The sequence below is a fragment of the Hemitrygon akajei genome, chromosome 32 (assembly GCF_048418815.1).
Source record: "Hemitrygon akajei chromosome 32, sHemAka1.3, whole genome shotgun sequence".
Taxonomy (NCBI): domain Eukaryota; kingdom Metazoa; phylum Chordata; class Chondrichthyes; order Myliobatiformes; family Dasyatidae; genus Hemitrygon; species Hemitrygon akajei.
The window spans coordinates 7,876,483-7,897,656 of NC_133155.1; the positions used below are offsets into that span (position 1 = coordinate 7,876,483).

Consider the following 21,174-nt stretch of genomic DNA (forward strand, 5'->3'; position numbering starts at 1 on the left):
TGAACAATAGAACCATTCACCATGCAACCCCCTCTCATTGTCAACTGGATGTTAAACTGACCAGTGTATTGTATTTTCCTAGATCAACGTCAGGCATCAGCTAGCCTGGTGAAGCTCTTGAACAGAGCCATCAGCAAATTAACAACTAGAAGCTATTTAACATTGGCAAGTAAAAGGCTGAGCAACAGCGCCACCACAGGTCACATCGAAGAGCTGCATCCAAACAGGAGGAGATTCTGAAGGAGCCCGGTAAAAAAAAGCTTCTGCACAGATCATTGCAAAGATTCTGTTCACTCAGAAGCACAAACAACATAATATCTTTTAAGAAAAGTTTTGACAAGAACTTCAACCATTATCCATAGCCTTCATTGTTTTCAGTGACAAAGCCCTTGACTCCCATCAAATGGGCCAATTTATGAGAAATTGTCATAAAGTTCTTGTCAGATTCCATGTGCATCGTGCAAATGAAGCCAAAATGCTAACATTGATAGCAGAGCAACACAGATTACAGTGAATTTTATTTGTATTATAATTCCTGTCTTTTGCTGAGGTTGTTAAACACGGTGGATTCTTATAATGGGAATAAATCTGATTACTATCCTACATACAATCCCAGGGATCAAATGGTGCACTCCACTCTTGGAAAGTAGATGTTCATGTGCCAAGAAATGTAATAAAGCCTTAATCTTGATTACTGCACAGAGAGGCACAGCTCAAAAACAAAGAAGACAGCTTTACTGGTCTGCTACCCTTCGATGTTAAGCCGATCCAAGCCATGAGCCAGACTGTGGACTCTCTCTTGGGGACTCCGTGGTTCACGTGTGTTATCTTTTGTATTAGTTGCACGATTAGTTTTCCTTTCGCACAATGGGTGTTTGACAATCTTTGTGGTGGGGTTTTTGTGGCTTCTATAGTCTTTCTTTGCTTTGTGGCTGCCTGTAAAGAGATGAAGCTCAAGGTTGTCTATGGTGTACATACTTTGATAGCAAATGAACTCTGATCTTCTGAACTTTTTGTTTTTCCTTTGTTCCTCATTTCTGCCTCTGTGGTACAGCACCAAGTTGTCTTTGGTCTCCTGCGTTTCCTCCCCCCTTCAGGGGTCCAATGAAGTGATATCTTGATAATGGAGTTAACTATTTAATTCAATAGGTACATTTAATGTCAGAGAAATGTATACAATATACACCCTGAAGTTCTTTTTCTTCTCATCAAGTGCCCAATCCATCTCCAACTTTTCCTCATGATGATGGTGGCCAAGTCCTCTTGGTGACACTGAAGCAGAAAGGCACGGTTGGAGATCTTTCTTGTGGTGTGGAGTGGTGACAGCTTTGGCAAGGTCACCCCCTGTCATGCACCAGCATTCTGACCCATACAAGAGTGCGGACAGAACAAAGCTCTGGTGTGGACGCTGTACTTGGTTGATCCCCTCTCCCCTTTGGTCCAGGTTAATTCAGAAATCCTAAATTTCAACTATCTATGGAAATGCAAATCCAGGAAACGTGAGAAACTCAAAGACTTCTGCATCATTCAGATGGATGCTCTTCCTGCAGGAGCCTCTGCTACTTCCCCTACCCTTCCAAGATAAACCTCCCACAACCTGACATGGTAGGTTCTTCAGGCTGCTTTTTGCTCTAGTTTTTCTCCCATTCTCATGTCCTCTGAGTGCATCCTGAAATGAAACCCTATCATTCACCAGCTAGTTCTCAGTAAACAGTACTTCGCCTGACTCGCCTGCTGGCCGTCTCCCTCATTTTCAAGAGAAGGACACTCCTCCTGGCTCTTGGCACTGGCAGCAAGAACATGGTGCTGCGCCATTCCCAGATCCACAGTGATCGAAGGTACTTCCACGGCGTTGTTGGATTGAGGTCTAACGATGATTAAAGATTAGCTTTATTTGTCACGCGCACATCGAAGCATGGAGTGTCGTTTACATCAATGATCAACACAGTCCAAGGATGCGCTGGGGTCGCCTTGCTTCTGATGCCAAGATATGATGCCCACAACCCAAACACCTTTGGAATGTGGGAGGATGTTATGAGTAGAATGTACAAATTCCTTATGGACAGCAGTGGAATTGAACCTGGGCTGCAGGTACTGTAAAAATTTTCACACTAACCACTATGTTACTGTGCCACGTGAATACCAACTGCTACAAGGCACGACTAACTATAGTCAAATGGTTCAATTTAATATCAGTGAATGTATACAGCATACAACCTGCAATTCTTACTCTTGACAGACATTTGCCTCCATTACCACCCCAGACAACGTAATCCAGACACCTGCCACTGTGTAAGAAACCTTTCCCCTCTCATCTCCTTTGAATTTAACCCTTTCACCTGAAATGCATGCCCTCTGGTATTAGATATTTTAAACATGGGAAAAAGATACCACCTGTCTACTCTAGCAATGACTCTCATAATCTTAAAGATCTCCTCTCACCCTCTGCTGCTCCAGATAAAAAACCAAAGTTTGTCCAACCTTTCCTTATAGCACATGCCCTCTAATCCAGATGGCATCATGGCAAACTGTTTCAGCACCAACCTCTAAAGCTTCCACATCCTTCTGCACCCTCTCCAGAGCCTGCACATCTTTCCTATAATGGGGAAACCAGAACCGAATGCAATCCAGATACGGCCTAACTGAAGTTCTATAAAACCACAACATAACGCAGTTTGTGGACTCGTTTTTTTGGAGGACTCTGCAGTTCATGTTTTGTGTTTTGCAGGTTTCTCCTTTTTTAATTGCCATTCTGTGCAACTTTGATCAGGACCGACTGGCTCTGCAGCTTGCAGTCAACAAACGGCACAGCGCTAAATTGGAGAGAAATAAACTGAACATTCCTAGACTGTTTCAAAACTCTATGGTTTGATGTTTGATATTGTGTGTTATTCACTTGTTTTTTGGCACTTGTGCAATTTGTCCGTTTTCCTGCATGTTGGGTGTTTAATGTTTTTCTTTCAATGGGTTCCATGGTCTCTCTTTGTTTCGTAGCTGTGTGGGGAAGACGAATCTCAGGGTTGTGTACTGCATACTTACTTTGATAATAAATGTACTTTGAACTTTTAACTTCCTGATTCTTGAACTTAATTCCTTAACTATGTGGATATATATTTGTAACCCTGAAGTATTCATGAATTTATAACTTCTGTAAAATGTAATGTGACAAGATAGAACCCGTGAGATTCCGAGTGCTTTGCTGATGTGGTTGGATGGGAAGCTTGCGAGGGTACGTGATTTGTAGCAGGGTGTGTCTTGACATTACAGGATTGAAAGCAGAAAATAAAACAGGACACAGGTGTTGGGGGAGAAGCCTCAAAGACAAGTGTAGCTCATTCAAGATGGATGTGAGGTAAGACAGGAAAGCAATCAAGGGATAGAACGACCACACAGACATGAAGCTGAAGAATTACAGGACTGGTAAACGTATTAAAATGATCTGTTTTGAGTGGTAAGATTGACGCTATTTACCAACAAATTAAAAGTATGGAAGTAGTCTTCCCTTGCAAGTAATAAACACGCGTATAATTTGATCCACTCTGAGTTTGTTATAGTCTGTTACTGTCAATTTAGAAGACTTAGCTGAACAGTATACAACAACTAATAAAGGGAAGTACATCATATCTCTTCTTAACCACCCGATCAACCTGTGTAGCCAATTACAGTGAGTGGTGCCCCAAGTCTCCCAGTGTCCCCTTACCTATTCAGATAACCACAACCTCAAAGCCATAGCATATCTGACAAACAGATTTTCTCTTTCAAAGACTGATACTGACTCCACTATCATGGTTATGTGGGACACAGTAAACAAAAAAAAAAAACAGAACAATAAGATCTACATGCAAGCCAAAAACACACAAACCACCAGCAGCACTACAGAATTCTGTATTAAATTAGACTCAGATCATAAGTACACCAAATTATAGCTATTTATCTTTGGGAACCAGCCAATAGTGTCAATGCACAATAGGATAATAACAGTGCTGCACCTCGATTGAAAGGATTTCTCTGCAGCTTTCCCATTGACATTTCTGTCATGTGTCTCTCTAAAGCAGGGGTTCCAACATTTTAATACCATGTGTTAAGGTGTATTCTGGAGTTAGGTTATATAGCAGACCTGAACGTGAATTGCAGATTGAATTTAAAAAGCAGCTCTGGACAATGATCTTCCAGGAGCTGCATTTTGGGGTTGATTGCAAACAAAGAAACACTCCATTTGTCAGCAGATGTCTGGATATGCATGAATGCAGCCCAGAGTTGGTGAGAATTAACATTCATTTTGGGTGTCTGGAGTGTGGAAGTGAAGTCAGAGGTGCTTGAATATTATATGTAATTCAAAGGAAGCATTGTAACTATAGAATTGTCCTGCAGTTACCTTTAGCATGCAAAAATGTTATGTAATATTGGGTCAGGCAGGCCTCTTCTTCCACGAGTATCTCGGATATGATGCCTGTATACTTGCTTTGCTCAAATAACTGCTTCTATATCCGCTAGCTTTAGTCATCAGTCTCTCTGGTGACTTTGTTCACAGTTAACAACACGATAAATCAATGCCATTAAGCAAGGGATTCATGGACCCCAGGTAGGAAACTTCTGCTCTACAAACAAAGCAAATGATCATCATAAGACAACTGTGTTAGGCTGCATCTGGCCAAAATCTTCAATGACTAATGCAGGTCTCCCTAGTTCCAAGTTTCCTTTCACCTAATTAAAAATTACCATGTGAAGAAATTAATTTTTTTTAAAGCAATTTGTGAATAATATAGATTTAGTTTGACCAAATTGATCTCAACCAAAAGGTCAGCACAACATCAAGTGCTGAAGAACCTGTACTGTACTGTACAGTTAGAGTCATAGAAAAGTATGGCACAGCAACAGGCCAGTTGGCCCATCTAGTCCATGCAAACCCATAAAAATTGCCTACTCCCATTGACCTGCACCGAGACCATAGCCTTCCATACCCCTACCATCCATGTACCTGTCCAAACTTCTCTTAAACGTTGAAGTCACGCTCTCATGCACCACTTGTAATGGCAGCTCATTCCAGATCTGTGTTCTATGTTCAAAATAGTTTTCCAAAATCCACATTTTATCTGGAATTTTTTTTTCCAAAATGAGAAAAGATGCCCCAATATCCATCAGTTCTCATTTACCCTGACACAACATGGACCTTTCTGGAAATATAGCTTTATTTAAAGATCTGCCCATGGTTCTTTGGCTGGTGGCAGAGCTACCAACAGAAGATTCAAACAGCACGTCAATAAACTTAATTTTCCACCATATATGGTGATACCACAAAAGCTTCAAACATTCACATCCATGAACCATTGAATCTAAAGTTCCTTCCAGATCATTTTGCTGCACAGGTGTGGAAGCAGCTGCAGAAAGTTGTAAACCCAGCCAGCTCCATCATGGGCACCAGCCACCCCAGCATCCAGGACATCTTCAAAAGGCAATGTCTCAAAAAGGCAGCACCCAAATTTGGAATCTGGTCATAACTGGAAAGCCCAGGAATTGACCTTAAGAAGGTGGTGATGGTGGTGAGCTGCCTTCATGAACCCCTGTAACATAGTAATGTTGTTCCTACACTATTGTTGGGTGAGAAGCTGCAAAAACTAGACCAAAGATTTGGCATGATATCTAAAACTTTGACAGACTTCTATAGACGTGTAGTGGAGAGTATATTAACTGGCTGCATCACAGCCTGGTATGGAAACACCAATGCCCTTGAATGGAAAATCCTGCGAAATGTAGAGAATATGGTCCAGTCCATCATGAATAAAGCCCTCCCCAGCATTGAGCACAACACGTTGTTGCAGAAAAGCATAATTGGAGAGCCCCCCCCCCCCCCCCCCGCCCACCCAGGGCATGGTCTCTTCTCACTGCTGCCATCAGGAAGGCGGTACAGGAACCTCAGGACTCACACCATCAGATTCAGGAACAGTTATTACCCCTCAACCACCAGGCTCTTGAACTAGAGGGGATAACTTCACTTCAGTGAAATGTTCCCACAACCAATGGACTAATTTTCAAGGACTCATCATCTCATGTTCTCAATATTTATTGTTTATTTATTATTACTTTTTGCACTTGCAGCTTGTTGTCTTTTCCACACTGATTAAATACCCAGAAGCAGTTGTTCATTGATCCTGTTATGGTTATTATTCTATGGATTTGATGAATATGCCTACAAGACAACATATCTCAGGGTTATGGTGACATATGTGTACTTTGATAACAAATTTACTTTGAACTTTGAAGGATAGACAACAGGTGATACACTTCCAAACAAGGAAGGTGTGGCAATTTGTCAACGAACCTGCAGGTGGTTGTGTTCCCTATGGTTGTCGTCCTTCGTGGCTGCAGAGTGAGGTACCTTCAGAGCACGTTAGACAAGTAACTGCGTTGTATTTTATAGTTGGTATACACTGTAGCCACTGCGTGTGGGTGGTAGAAAGAATGAATGTTTATGCTAGTTGATGGGATGCCAATTAAGCAGGCTGCTTTGTTCTGGATGGTGTAAAGCAGCTTGAGATTTGTAGGTACTGCACTCATGAAAGTACAGAGTATTCCATATGCACCTTCTGGAGTAGGGGTTCCCAGCCGTTTTTATGCCATGGGCCAGTACCATTACGCAAGGGGTGCATGAACCTCAGGTTGGGAACCCTTGTGGTATCAGGTGCTGAGTCAGGGATGGTCGGTCCAGCTGAATTGCTGGTCAAAGGTGAATAATGAAACACCTATTTCTTTGTACTACTGGTATGAGAGTATTAAAAAAGTAAAGTTAGGACAGTCAAAGGCAGAGCAACTTTGACAATGGTTAAAAGGTTTCAAATCATAGGCAATCTTCAGTAGGTTTAATTGTCCTGTTTAAAAATAAAAAATGGGGACAAGCAATTCCAATACTGTATCACAGCTGACTGCATGAGATCTTACAGACCTAAGCGACTCAAAGGTTTATCTGTTATTTATACTCCAGACAATATGCAAACCTTCATGTGGTCAGAGAGCAGGCCAAGCAAAAACTGTGCTCCTTGCTACTGAACAATTTAAAAGAAAGGAGAATCATTATGGTTGCTTGGATGGTATCAATTAGCTTGCTCTGGAGCCAGATAATATTGTGGGAGGCACTTGGTCCAAGGGTTAAAATCAAATACAGAGGAGATGCTGGCAAGAAAGAATGGAGGAACGGTACAGAGTGTGGGCTGGTGGCACAATTCTTCACCTTAATGTTGCTGAACAATGTTTTTCATCCCTGCAGTACCTAGGAGCAAGCTGATCTCATCTGGAGGTTGAAACTGTAACCATGGTAGCCAGATTATAAGTACCTCTTATCACAGAAAATCTTTTCCACAGATAGATGAACAAGGCAAAGCTGCAAGGCACTCACATATTCAAGTGTTTAAAATATTAATTAGACTAGCCTGAATAGGACATTGATAGATACCGAATCTCAGGGAATCTATTAGTGTTCTGTAATAAATATTAAAATGTAAAAGTTGATCTTGAACGCAGTTTGGATATTCCTTATTAACAACACTGGGTGCACAAATAAATGGTTTAGTTTGACATCCAGTAATGATTTACCAAACAAGCAGAACTGCGGTGTCTACCAGCCTCTTGCTCACTGCTCTCAAAGGAAGGTCCTTGCGTTCAAACAGTCTCTTCCTCGATTCTGGCAGAATACCGGGTCTGCAGATATCCAACGATACAGCTAGGTCCAACTTGAACTGTGGACTCTTTCAATTTTGTTTTAATATTCTGTGTTTTTTCCTTTTTTTTGTCCTTTACATGACTTGTCTTTTTGCACGTGGTGGGGGGGAGGGAGGGTTTGATGTTTCTCTTTGAACGGGTTCCATGGTTTTCTTTGTTTTGTGGCTGCCTGTGGGAAGATGAAGGGTTGTTCACTGCATAGCCTTCCAATCGAACAATGTCAAATCCTTTGGAAAAAACACCTTACCCCAAGATATCAACTCCCTATCCAACTACTTCTCAAAGAGGTATCTAAATATGAATGTCAACCAAGCAGTAACTTCCATATCTCATCCAGACAACCGACCAAACTTAATATCAAACTAAAAGACAAACAGCTGCCCAACGGACCACACCCAAAGTATATGGGTGTCACACTAGATCGAACTCTCTCATACAAGATCCACTTTCAAATTGTTGCAAAGAAACTAAAATCCGGAACGGCCACGATCAGGAAAGTAGCAGGAACCAAACGGGGTGCTAACCAGTCAGCCCTACAAACAGCTAGCCTAGCACTATGTTCCTCAGCTGCCGAATATTGCACGCCCATCTGGGAGAGAAGTGCTCACACAAACAACATTACTACACAGCTCCAGAACAATCTCAGGAGCCCTAAAACCCACACCTCTCCAATGGCTCCCAGCAAAGAGGGGAAACGCACCCCTGGAGTTCTGCAGACGAGCAGCTTCAGCAAAATTCTACAAGCATATCCAAAAGACGTCCAAAACGCTCCAACTTCCCAACTCAAATCCTGAAAACCTTTCTCCAACTTGAAAAACCTCGTCCCCCATGACAAGCTGGCACACCAACATGTTTCCCCCCACTCCCCCAAACTCCGGCGGAGATCTGATCAACGGCCTTACCTTGCTCCTCCTGGGCTTTATTACAGCCACCAGGAAAAGAAAACCGGACAGCCGCAGATAGACTCAGAAGTCGACGTGCCAAAACAGCGCAAACGCTACACTGATGGGGTGCCCGACAAACCCCAGCTTGCCTCTGTGATGCCCTCCACCTGGTCCAAACATGCCCTCTCACCAAGATCTGAGACCGCTCGGCCACGAACTGGAGGAGTGGCTTGGCAAAAACAACAATTTGAAGTGTGAAGAGAAAAAACACTTGCCATATGAAACAACAAAACTGCACGCATACTTTGATAATAGGTGTTCTTTGAATCTTTGAACTACTTTATCAATTTAACAAAACATATTCAGACATCTGCCAGAGTGGAGTTCCTTGCGGATTGCCATGTTAATGAGATAAACTGCACACAAAACTTGTGGAACTGCAAGTTGTTAACAATGAGGGCAATAGAGCATTCTGAACAATGGGACAAATGGTGTATCTCTTTAATCAAAGAGATTTAAGGCTTGAGAAATAAATAATGTATCAAGGTCAAATGAGGATAGAACGTAACATTAAAATTAATTACAGAGAGGAAAATAACAAGGCAGAAAGATTAGATTAAAAGTGAGGAGAAAAAAGAAAAAGGAAAAGCAGACTAACAAATTTATACGAGACAAGCACATTTAGAAAACAGATGTGTAATTTAGTCCTTATTGTTGAGAACTGGCCATTGCCAGCCTGGACAGAATTTACAGGCTATCTGATTGCCCTTGAGAGGGCAATAGTAAGCCATCTTCTTGAACCACTGTAATCCTACTGAAAGTACTACTGGAGAGCTCAAAGTAAGTTTTATTTTCAAAGTACATATACGTCACTGTGTACAACCCTGAGATTCACCTTCTTGTGGGCAAACTCAGCTAATCTACAGAATAGTAACCACAACAGGATCAGTGAAAGATCAACTAGAGTGCAGAAGACAACAGACTGTGAAGATGCAAATATGAATAAATAGCAATAAATAATGGAACATGAGATAATGAGATAAAGAGTCCTTAAAGTGAGATCATTGGTTGTGGGAACATCTCAGTGATAGGGCAAGTGAAGTTGAGTGTAGCTATCCCCTTTTATTCAAGAACCTGATGGTTGGGGAGGTAGAAAGTGCTCTAGAAGCTGGTGGTGCAAGTCCTGAGGCTCCTGTACTTTCTACCAGATGGCAGCAGTGGGAAGAGGACACAGACCTGACAGACCTACAAATTTTCAAGTCAGCATGATATGCAACGTGGAAGAGAACCAGATGGCTCTGTACTGATACACCTGCCCTTGTCTCACAAATACACATTGCCTGGTAGAGTTCCAAAGCGGAAGCATTATCTGACATTCCCCATTCTCTTATCTCCCTCTAAAGCCCTGTGTATACTGTCAGATGTTTCTTTATCACTGAAGATAAATTAAAATACCAGAGTCAATTCAGCCATATGCATTCTTTATACTGTACAAAAATGAGACGGATTTTTACCAATGAAGCTGAATATTTAAAAATTTAAGTTAATAAATTTTAAAATTTATTGATATACAGCGCAAAATAGGCCCTTCTGGCTCTTTGAGTCACGCCGTCCAGCAATCGCCCAGTTTAATCCTAGCCTAGTCACAGGACAATTTACAATAACCAATTACCCTACTAACTTTGAACCATGGGAGGAAACCCACGTGGTCACGGGAGAACATAGAAACTCCTTTAAAGCGGTGGGAAATGAACCCAGGCCGTTGGGATTATCGCTTTTAAGAACTCTTCATCTCATGTTCTCAATGTTTATTTATAATTGATAATTCTTTTCTTTTGTTTTTCTTTCTGTATTGTGCACACTGACTGTCCTCCCTGCTGGTGTGGTCTTTCACTGATTCTATTATGGTTACTGTATTTATTGAATATGCCCGAAAGAAGATGAATCTCAGGGTTGTATATGGTGACATATAGGTACTTTAATAAATTTACTTTGAACTTCGAATACTTAAGTCTTCATTGGAAAGATGTTCGCCCGATATATTGCTTTGGAGTAGAACTCCATTAATAACTCACTTTATGTACTAACATAACAGTACAGACCCTTCAGCCTGTGATATCGTGCTAACCTTTCAACCTACTCTAATATCAACTTAGCCCTTCCCTTTCCCATAGCCTTCCAACCCCCACCCCCGCCACCATTTCTTTCATCCATGCAACCTTGAAGCATAAACTTTGTAAATTTATGCTTAATAAATAACAAGCAGTCGGTCAAATTTTTTAACCTTCCAAAAGGACAGCAAACAATTTTATCAGATTGTCTTCCTCTGTGTTTTGTTAACGCTTTATCTTAAATCATTAAAATGAAGTTCACCGTGCTATTTACAATTAGGATTCGAAAATGTCATACATATGCAACAAGGTTGTAATGAGATCCAACGCTACTGGAGAGCAAAGTGGGTATTGATGGTACTGTAAGCTGAAAAGCAAAACACTGTAGTTGCTGGAATTCAGAAACAAAAACACAGTAGTACTGGAGATAATCCGCAGATCAGGCAACAAATATACATTGAGAAAACAAAAGTTAACGTTTCAGATCAATAAACCTGCAGACCTGAGGAAAATTTAGAACATGCCAGAGTTAGCAGAAGCCTTTGACACTGAAGCCTGCTACATTCATTGTCTAAATTTGTTCAAGCATTATGGCCACTTCAGCAACAAATAAAATGGGTACCGGCACACAAGTACCTCAGTGTATTCCAACCGTTCAGAAAATGCCAGTATGTAGATACTCATCTTTAAAAAGAAATGCCGGTGTTAATCTGTTCTGTACCTGACAATATTTAATTTATGCACTTTATTTATGTGTAATTTATCTGCAGATTTTATCCTTACTTTCACAAGTTATTGTGCGTTACATACACTACTGTGCTTTACACCCTGGTTCAGAGCAACGTCCTGTTTTACAGTATACATGTATATAGTTAAATGACAATAAACTTAAGACTTCTTGTCGGGAAATTTGTTTTCTGGCAGCCATACGTTGCACATACATAACTTTAAAACCTATAACTTACAATAAGAAATAGATATAAAAAATAAATTAAGCAGTACAACAAAAGTGCAAGAAAAAGTGAGGTAGTGTTCATGGGTTCATTGTCCAATTAGAAATCTTATGGCAGAGAGAAGTAACAATGGGGGACAAGGAGATGGCTGATGAACTGAGTATTTCGATTCAGTCTTCATCGTGGAAGACACTAGCAGTATGCCCGATGTTGTAGTGTGTGGAGGAAGAGAAGTGGGTGCAGTTACTATTGCAAGGGAGAAGGTGCTCAAAAAGCTGTAAGATCTAAAAGTACATAAATCACTTGGATCAGATGAACTGCACCCTAGGTTCTTAAAGAGGCAGCGTTAGAGACTGTAGTAGCATTAGAAATTATCTTTCAAAAATCATTGGCATGGTGCCCGAGGACCGGAAAATTGCAAATGTCACTCCACTCTTTAAGAAAGGAGGAAGGCAGCAGAAAGGAAATTATAGACCAGTTAGCCTGACCTCAGTGGTTGGGAAGATGGTTGAGTTAATTGTTAAGGGTGAGGTGATGGAGTACTTGGTGACACAGGACAAGATAGTACATAGTCAGCATGGTTTCCTTCGGGGAAAATCCTGCCTGACGAACCTGTTGGAATGCTTTGAGGAGATTACAATTAGGATAGATAAAGTGGATGCAGTAAATGTTGCATATTTGGACTTTCAGAAGGCCCTTGACAAGGTGCCACACATGAGGCTGCTTACCAAGAGCCCATGGTATTACAGGAAAGTTACTAACGTGCTTAGAGCATTGGCTGATTGGTAGGAGGCAGCGAGTGGGAATAAAAGGATCCTTTTCTGGTTGGCTGCCAGTGACGAGTGGTGTTCCGCAGGGTTGGTGTTAGGACCACTTCTTTTTATGCTACATATAAATGATTTAGATGATGGAATAGATGACTTTATTTCCAAGTTCGCAGATGATATGAAGATTGGTGGAGGGGCAGGCAGTGTTGAGGGAACAGGTAGAATGCAGAAGGACTTAGATTAGGAGAATGGGCAAGAAAGTGGCAAATGAAATACAATGTTGGAAATGCATGGTCATGCACTTTGGTAGTAGAAAAATGTGCAGACTATTTTCTAAATGGGTAGAAGATCCAAAGATCTGAGATGCAAAGAGACTTGGGAGCCCTTGTGCAGGACACCCTAACGGTTAACTTGCAGGTTGAGTCAGTGGTGATGAAGGCAGATACAATGTTAGCATTCATTTCAAGCAGTCCAGAATACAAGAGCAGGGATGTGATGCTGAGGCTTTATAAAGGCTCTGATGAGGCCTCACCTTGAGTATTGTCACCAGTTTTGGGCCCCTCATCTTAGAAAAGATGTGCTGTCATTGGAGAGGGTCCAGGGGAGATTCACAAGGATGATTCCAGGAATGAAAGGGTTATCATACGAGGAACGTTTGATGGCTCTGGGTCTGTACTTTCTGGAGTTCAGAAGGATGAGGGGGGAATCTCATTGAAACCTTTCGAATGATGAAAGGCCTTGACAGAGTAGATGTGGAAAGGATATTTCCCATGGTGGGAGAGTCTAGGACAAGAGGGCACAGCCCGAGGATAGAGGGGCACCCTTTCAAAACAGGGATGTGGAGAAATTTCTTTAGCCAGAGGGTGGTGAATTTATGGAATTTGTTGCCACATGCAGCTGTGGAAACCAGGTTGCTGGGTGTATGTAAGGCAGAGATTGATAGGTTCTTGATTGGACATGACATTAAAGGTTACAGGGTGAAGGCCGGGAACTGGGGCTGAGGAGGACAAGGAAAAAAGGATCAGCCATGATTGAATGGAGGAGCAGACTTGATGGGCCAGATGGCCTGATTCTGCTCCTATGGAAGAATTGTTCCTGAAATGTTTAGTGTGTGCCTTCAGGCTTCTGTACCTTGATAGTAGCAATGAAAAGAGGGCATATCCTGAGTAATGGGGGACCTTACTGATAAATGCCTCCTTTTTGAGGGATTGCCTTTTGAAGGTGTCCTAGATGCTGGGAAGGCTGAGAGAGTTGACTGAGTCCACAACTTCCTGCAGATTCCCCCCCCCCCCCCCCCAAATCCTGTGCGGTGGTTCCTCTTTCCTCGACAGCGATGCAACCAGTTCACGTCCCCTCACACTATTTCACCTCTGTACGGACACACATGCAGTAGACAGAGGGGCTGTCTCACACCTCCACAGACCCAAGTTTGATCCCGACCTCCATCCGTACCAAGTCTGCACAATCTCCATGCTGCTTAGTGGGTTAACTAGCCGTTGTAAATTGCCTCCAGTGAATGGTACCAGAGGCAGGAGGGAGTGAACAGGTTATAGGGAAAATAAGTGAGGAGGTTGAGGGGATTGCTCTGAGTACCAGCATAGATTCAATGAGTCGGATTACTGTTATCGGTACAATATGAATATATATATTTTAAAAAATGAAAAAGACTTGCTTGAATTTCTTCAGACTGCAGCGAACCATGTTTATATAGCTCATCCACTGTGCGTTTGTAAACGATGCTCATAGCCTGAGACCGCGGGGTTAGCGCGACGCCCGGGAGTTCAGAGTTCAGGGTTCAGGGTTCAATCCATTGTAAGGAGTCAACCTGCTCCCCTTCGAATGCGCGGGTTCCCTCCGGGCGTTCCGGTTTCCTCGCACAGTACAAAGTCTTACCAATTGGTGGGTTAATTGGTCATTACAAATTGCCCCGTGATTAGGTTAGGGGGTTGCTGGCTGGCAGGGCCTAATCCATGCTGTTTCTCTAAATAATCCAATAATACGATCAAGGGGGACAAATGATACACTAATGCAAGAAGAGTTTGCAATTCTATCTATTCGAAATTGCACAGATTTAGAATCTATTTAAATCTTACATCCATCCCACGACGTGACGGAGTAAAATTCTTTGCGTTATGAGCCCGTCGCAATGAACAGACGTGTGGATTTAAAAGTCTAATGGGAAAACAGATGGTTGTGTCAGAACATTCAAATATTGCTAGTGTACCGGAATAACACTTCTGACCTGTGCCATTTTAAACCAGGACACATTCCTAGCAATGCCAGACGCTCCCCTTCTTTCTGTAAATAGAGTTACATATTCAAATATCCACGTTACAATACCTGTCGGGTCTTGCGACAATCAGTGTAACAATAGTTTTAGGCAGTCTTAAACTGAACTCATTAAAATCTCTGAGCAAACAGAAAGCGGAGATACAAGTGACTGTCCAATTCCTGCATGCAGTGCAGGTGGCCCAGGTGAACTACAAGCTTGAAATATCTTCATATTTCGGAAATTTTAGCCTTTATCCGCAATGAAAACCGAACCCGTTGATCAGTAGATCTGATCGAGCAGATGAAAGAACTAAAGTAATAAAGACCGGGGGGGGGGGGGGAATCTCTTTAAAAATACAAGCCATTTATAATAAAACATCTACACCCCATTTCATTTATAAATAATTCTTCCCTTAATCAGCGAATTCTTGTATCTGAACATCATTCAGTATTCTATAACCCCGTGGAAATTAGACTGCGTTGGACAGATTTGACGATTTTCAGGGGGACCAATACAATTGGACAGGGTATATCACAGGGAAAACACGCCAGATAAACTGCAGCATTTTCCAACATATCGCAAACATGCTTTTATCGCGCTGGTACTGCTGATTATAAAAGGCGCCGAGCCTCCTCTTACCCTGATCGTGCCGGGGCTGGATTCTAAGATTAGATTAGCTTTCCCCTCCGACACCACCCATCGTACCTCACCCTGGGACGAGATGCTGAGATGATCTGCGGGTGCGCAGTCAGCAGGCGCGTCACGCAGGAATTTCCTTTCCGCGAGGAAGCCGCGCTTTAGTGCGGAACTCCACGGGGCACCGCACCTCCCGAACCGTGCTCAGTGAGCAGGGAGCATCGGGACCCGATTTTTCTTTTGATCAGCTGCATATCAAACGAGAGAGCCACAGCGCTGCGTGTTCTCAGCTCCTCCTGCAGAGGGACTGGCCCCCTCCAAATCCCGAGGCTTGGGTGCAGTTGGCCAGCGGAGCTTTGCGGTTAGACACGGCAGCCTGGCACCGTGACAGGGCTGCGCTATCAGAAATCTGCCAGGTTACCTGGAGTCTAAATGAGAGCGGTTCCATCCCTTTCGGGGAGAGAGCCGCCCTGTCTTATCAATCGGGTGTGCTGGTCAATGATACAATCGTGAGTCATACGACGCAAACCCTTCAATTTATTTATATATTGAGTAAAGGCGGATTAGACCCTTCGAACGGCGCTGTCCCAGTATTTGACCCTACGGTCACGGGACAATTTATAATGGCCAACTGACCTACCAAGCGGTAGGATACGTCTTTTGGAGTGTGGGAGGAAACGGGGTAATGCATAGAAGGGATGGTGGGGTGGAGATGCGTCTCTATCAAAGGCGGTCCTTCCCTCCGTTGGCCTGCAGCCCCCCCCCCCAAACCCTGGGCAAGGTGTGGATGGTCGTACGAGCAGCTGGTGCATACCACAATTCCTGGTTATGTGACCAAGCTGACAATCTCCGACTACTATTGATAATGGCTGGGGTCACCCGTCTTGTAAAGACACTGCCCAGAAGGTAACGGCAAATCATTTCTGTAAAAAAAAATTGCCAAGAACAATCACGGTCGTGAGACCGTTATCGCCCACCTCATACAACACGGCACATAATGACGGTGACGAATTATGCCCTGTTCTGTGGCATGCAATCCAATTATGATGCTTCTCAGGCCTGAATTCTGGTATATACTGTCCCCGAAAGAATGTACAATATAGATTTTCCTCATTCTGCAATCGACCAAGTTTTATACAATATGGTTTGCCATCTTTTACACGCAACGCCTGACATTTAAAGTACGTCTTTAACATAATATCTACTTGTGTTACCACTTGCAGGGAGCTATGAACGTGCATTCACATATCATTCTATCCTAAGCCTCCTCCCAAAGTGCATCTCCTCACACTTATCCTGATAAAACCCCATCTTCCCATTTGTGGGTCCACGTCTCCAACTGGTCTATATCCTTTGACAAACTTGCACATTATCCACAACTTCATCAATTCTCATTCATCGGCTTACTAACCACTGATATTCTCATCCAAATCATTCATATATATTCTGAACTTCTGATCCTTACAGAATGGCACCGGACATAGACCTTCAGTCAGCAACCACACCACAGTGAGTGCACCTTTCTTATTCCCTAGATCTACTCGTGGCCTCTCACTGGCTGAACTTTCCAAGGTGTCCACACTAAGTGCAGTTGTAACTTTCTCCTTAATCCCCTGAGATTCTCTCACCTCTTTTCCGTCCCTATCATATCACGGGCATCTAAATCCTGGAACACTGAGTTGCTGGCCCTGCCCTTCTCTCAGCCAAGTATCTATAGTTGTAGTTCCATGAACTAATCCAGAATTTACACATTGACTAATCTGCTACATTTGACTCACCTGCTTTACATATTGACTAATGTATATTTTAACACAAAATGTACAGTCATACAAGAGTACAGCACAGAAAAAGGCCCTTCAGCCCATGCTGAACCATTTAAACCACCTAGTCCCATCGAACCAAAGCACTCCATACCTCTCCCATCCATGTATCTAACCAAACTTCTCTTAGACATTGAAAGTGGGCTCACATGCACCACTTGAGCTGGTAGCTCGTTCCATACTATTAATAAATAGTGAAAAAGTTTCCCTTAAACATTTCACATTTTCACCCTTAACCCATGACCTCTGATTGTGGAGAAAGCCTCCTTGCATTCACCCAATCTATATTTCTCCTTAATTAAATTAGTCCTACTTGTTCCTAAAATTAGATAACTTAATCTCCACAATGTCTTCACCAGCTGACCTACTGCTCTGGTTCCCACCCACCTCCACACTAGTTTAAACCCTCCAAGTAAAGCTAGCAAACCTCCCTGCATATTGGTTCCACATCAGTGGATGTGCAACATGTCCTTCTTGGGTGGCTCCCACCCAATATCTGAGGCCTCTCTCCTGTACCAGTCTTCAGCCACACATTCACCTGCACGATCTTCCCCGCTAGCATGTGTTACAGGGAGCAATCATCCCTGGAGGTCATGCTTTCTAACTTTCTACCTAAACTCCCTAAATACACCATCCTGTGGTTGTCAGCCATGCCAACAGAAGGTCTATCTCTGCTTCTGACAATGAAGTCTCCTCCCACTTACAAGTCAGGTCACCATTCACTTATATTTCTCACTGCCCTACAGCAGAACCGTAGATCTGGCTGCTGCTACTGTTTTCTCCTTAACACAATACCCCCTCCAAAAACACTATCTAAAAGTGGTGTACCTGTTTGGAAGAGAGAAAACAAACCCATTTACGCTCTGTTACACAAGGCCAGATGATTCTGGACCTGGGATGGTTGATGCTCAGAGTGTCTTCCACGTACAAATGCGGTGTATCCCGAGTTCCCATCTGAAACAGCCGACAGTTCGATAAACAGCTTTTTAAACATATGTAAATATCTCCAGTCAGGGAGCTATTAAAATAGCTTTACACTTAAAATATTTAAACATTTTATACTCTTTATTAAAATAAAACACTCACTTCATTTACTTTATTCCTCTGGGTCAGCGGGGTCACAGTTCACACTTGGTCATCAAGCAGGTCGTTTGTCACACACCAGCGATCGACCCTTGGCACGAAGAGTTGGACTTTTTGGCTCTTTACTTCAGGCAGGAGCCACTCCGGGGTGAGCCCAGCAACCCCGCAGCAGTTCAGGTAAGGCGCCCACGCGACCTGTGGGATACCTCAGCCTTCAGCAGGACGCGGTGGAAAGTGTGCGGGTCCGAGACTCCCCACAGCTCGAAAGACTAATTGGCTCTGCATTTCTCAACTTCAGCCAGCAGGATTCGGCCCATGTCATGGCACACACTATTACTTTGTTAGCGATAATTATGGCTTCCAGAAATCAATGATCAACCTGTTTAGCTTGTTTACTTGTAACAAAACTCTGCACCCGACCACTATCAGAAGCATCTCAAAAAAAAGTAAAGCTTTCGGTTGTGCATCTGGACAGTGTGTGTGTGTGTGGGTTTCCTCCCGATGCTCCAGTTTCCTCCCACAATCCAAAGACCTACCGGTTAATTGGTCATCATAAATTATCCTGTGACTCACCTAGGGTTGAACTGGAGGGCTGCTGGGCCGTGCATGAACCAAAATTCTAAATAAAATTAGAATGGAAATAGGTGGCCATTGAAATGGAACACATGATTAGGCCAAGGCTCATTCAGGGAGCTGTTTTACAATGATTTTGGAAATCATCTAGTTTAGTTTCAGACTGATGAGAGGAATGAACTGTGGCTACAGCACAGTGCCTGAGGGAGAGTAAAAGCTTACAGGGATTTCTCCACACCCAGGCTGAAACACTATCGGCTAAATTCACCAATTTTAAATAGCATTAATGTTTGTAAAAGGAATGTCAACTTATTCTTGAAAACTCCAGAAAAAAATTTGACTCGTGAAGATGAGATACATATATTTCTTGATGAACTGTTAGCCCAGGGGCCCAAGTTGTTGGATTAAATTGGAGTGTGGGTGTGTAAAGAAAGAGTAGGCTTTGAGGCAGGCAGTTTGAGAAGATCCAGCTTGAGGAATTCATGTTGCCAAGAGTTAATTGGAGGACATTTCAACTGGTGATTTCACCATGCTAACTGTTCAGAAACCTGAAAGCTTAAAGGATGGCAATGAAATGTCATTGTGCATTGGAACTGATGTTGTCAAAAGGAGAAGAAATTGTAATCCAAAGTAACATAGCTTCGAGGTGTTCCTTTAACCTCAATAGTAAACATTTCTACAAATACCTCCAGCTAATAAGTTTTGTTAAGATAAACCAAAACAACACTTACCAGACCCCTACATTCACACTTGGAAAAAAATTACGATAAAGGACAGTTTGAGAAAGGATATCATTTTGGAATTTTATAATTTGCTGGTATCTTGCTTGTCTGAAAATTCACAATACAAATTGAAAACTTGGGAGGAAAATTTGCAGCTTAAAATTTCGGACGAAGAGTGGAAAACAGCTTGTACCAATGCTCATACTAAGTCAATAAACACTCGCCTTAAATTGATACAGTACAAATGGTTAATGTTGACATATGTCACACCAGTGGAATTAAACCGATACAACAAAAACATATCAGACATATGCACAAAATGTACAGAAGCTAGAGGTACATTGTTTTATTGTATGTGGCAATGTAGAGAGATTGGAGCATTCTGGGAAGAGGTACGAGCTATAATTGAGAAAATTATTTCAGAACAAGTTTCACTGGACCCTAAACTCTTTCTGTTGAGTTTGTACCTAGAGAAACATAATTACAGTAAAAATGAACAAGCATTTATAGATCTCAGCTTACTTCATGCTAAAAAATGTATTGCACAATTATAGAAAAGTACTCATAGACCAGGCACTACTCAATAGATAAGGCAGATGTTCTCAAAGTCTCCTATTGGAAAGGATAACCTATATATTAAGGTCTAAACAGCAGATATTTGAGAATATATGGAGACCCTTCATTAACTATGTCAAGGATGTGGACTTAACAGAAGATTAAGAGTATTGCCTTCTGTAGACAATGCAGCTTCCAAAATTTGTAGAAGATTTATATTATTTATTGATTGATTTTTGAATTGTATTATAAATACCTGTTAAATTTTACACATTTTTTACCACTTGTTGAAATAGAAGCATTTTTTGTGTGTGTTGTCTTGTTTGTTGTGTTAATACAGCAACTTCTGTATTTTCTGAATAACATATAAGTATAGGAAGGTAAAAGCTGTATTTCATGGTATTAAAATGCAAATAAACATTGTGGTAAAAAAATAGCTTGCAAAGAAACTGCAAATGACTTAGAAGATCATATCCAAGGTATTTAAATATATTCAATTAAAACAGAGGCTCCCAACCTCTTTTATACCATGGGCCAATACTGTTAAGCAAAGGGTTTGTGGACCCCCAGATTGGGAACCCCTAAATTAAACAGTAATGGGTTATTTACTTCATGGAAGATCCAGTAACCTTTAAAGCTTTAAATGCAACCAAAAGACTTAATTTGAACAGCATGGTAAATGTGTACATCTCTTTATTGCTCCATCATCCATAAAAAGATTATTCTTAATTAGCTTACTTGACAAACTTGCACCTCCCCATAAGGCAATATGTAGTATTGTTAAGGCAACTGGAAAAAGTTATCAGCATATAACATGGCTCTGCATAAACTGAAAATGTTCCCTCTTTCCCATAACATGATCCATAAAAAAATCGGGAGAAATTAATTGACAAGTAACAGCACTCAATAATTCACACATTATGTTCCACAGCACGATTTTAAAAACTGAATTGCACTTCAGTACTAAAACAAATATCCCCATCTCATTATGTAAACATTTGCAAACTTGATCGCTTGGCACATTGTGGCTTGGGAAACTCTCTGGCACCATAATTTTCATTTGGCTGCAATGAGATAAAAAGAGG

At 42.0% G+C, this 21,174-nt stretch overlaps 2 protein-coding genes across 3 annotated transcripts in view; both read right to left on the minus strand.

Moving 5' to 3' along the window:
- Nucleotides 1-15,483, minus strand: part of rnf19b (ring finger protein 19B) — a 161,332-nt gene extending 145,849 nt beyond the window's left edge. Inside the window, exon 1 of one of the 2 annotated variants that reach the window (XM_073034262.1) lies at nucleotides 15,340-15,483. The gene's annotated coding sequence lies outside the window, so the exon portion shown is untranslated. The remainder of the gene's footprint in view (nucleotides 1-15,339) is intronic. The other variant, XM_073034260.1, reaches the window with a different exon arrangement.
- A 4,106-nt stretch (nucleotides 15,484-19,589) lies between these two features.
- Nucleotides 19,590-21,174, minus strand: part of ak2 (adenylate kinase 2) — a 29,100-nt gene continuing 27,515 nt past the window's right edge. The window contains exon 7 of the mRNA XM_073034265.1: nucleotides 19,590-21,153. Coding sequence (XP_072890366.1) covers nucleotides 21,146-21,153 — 8 coding nt within the window. The 3' untranslated portion in view covers nucleotides 19,590-21,145. The remainder of the gene's footprint in view (nucleotides 21,154-21,174) is intronic.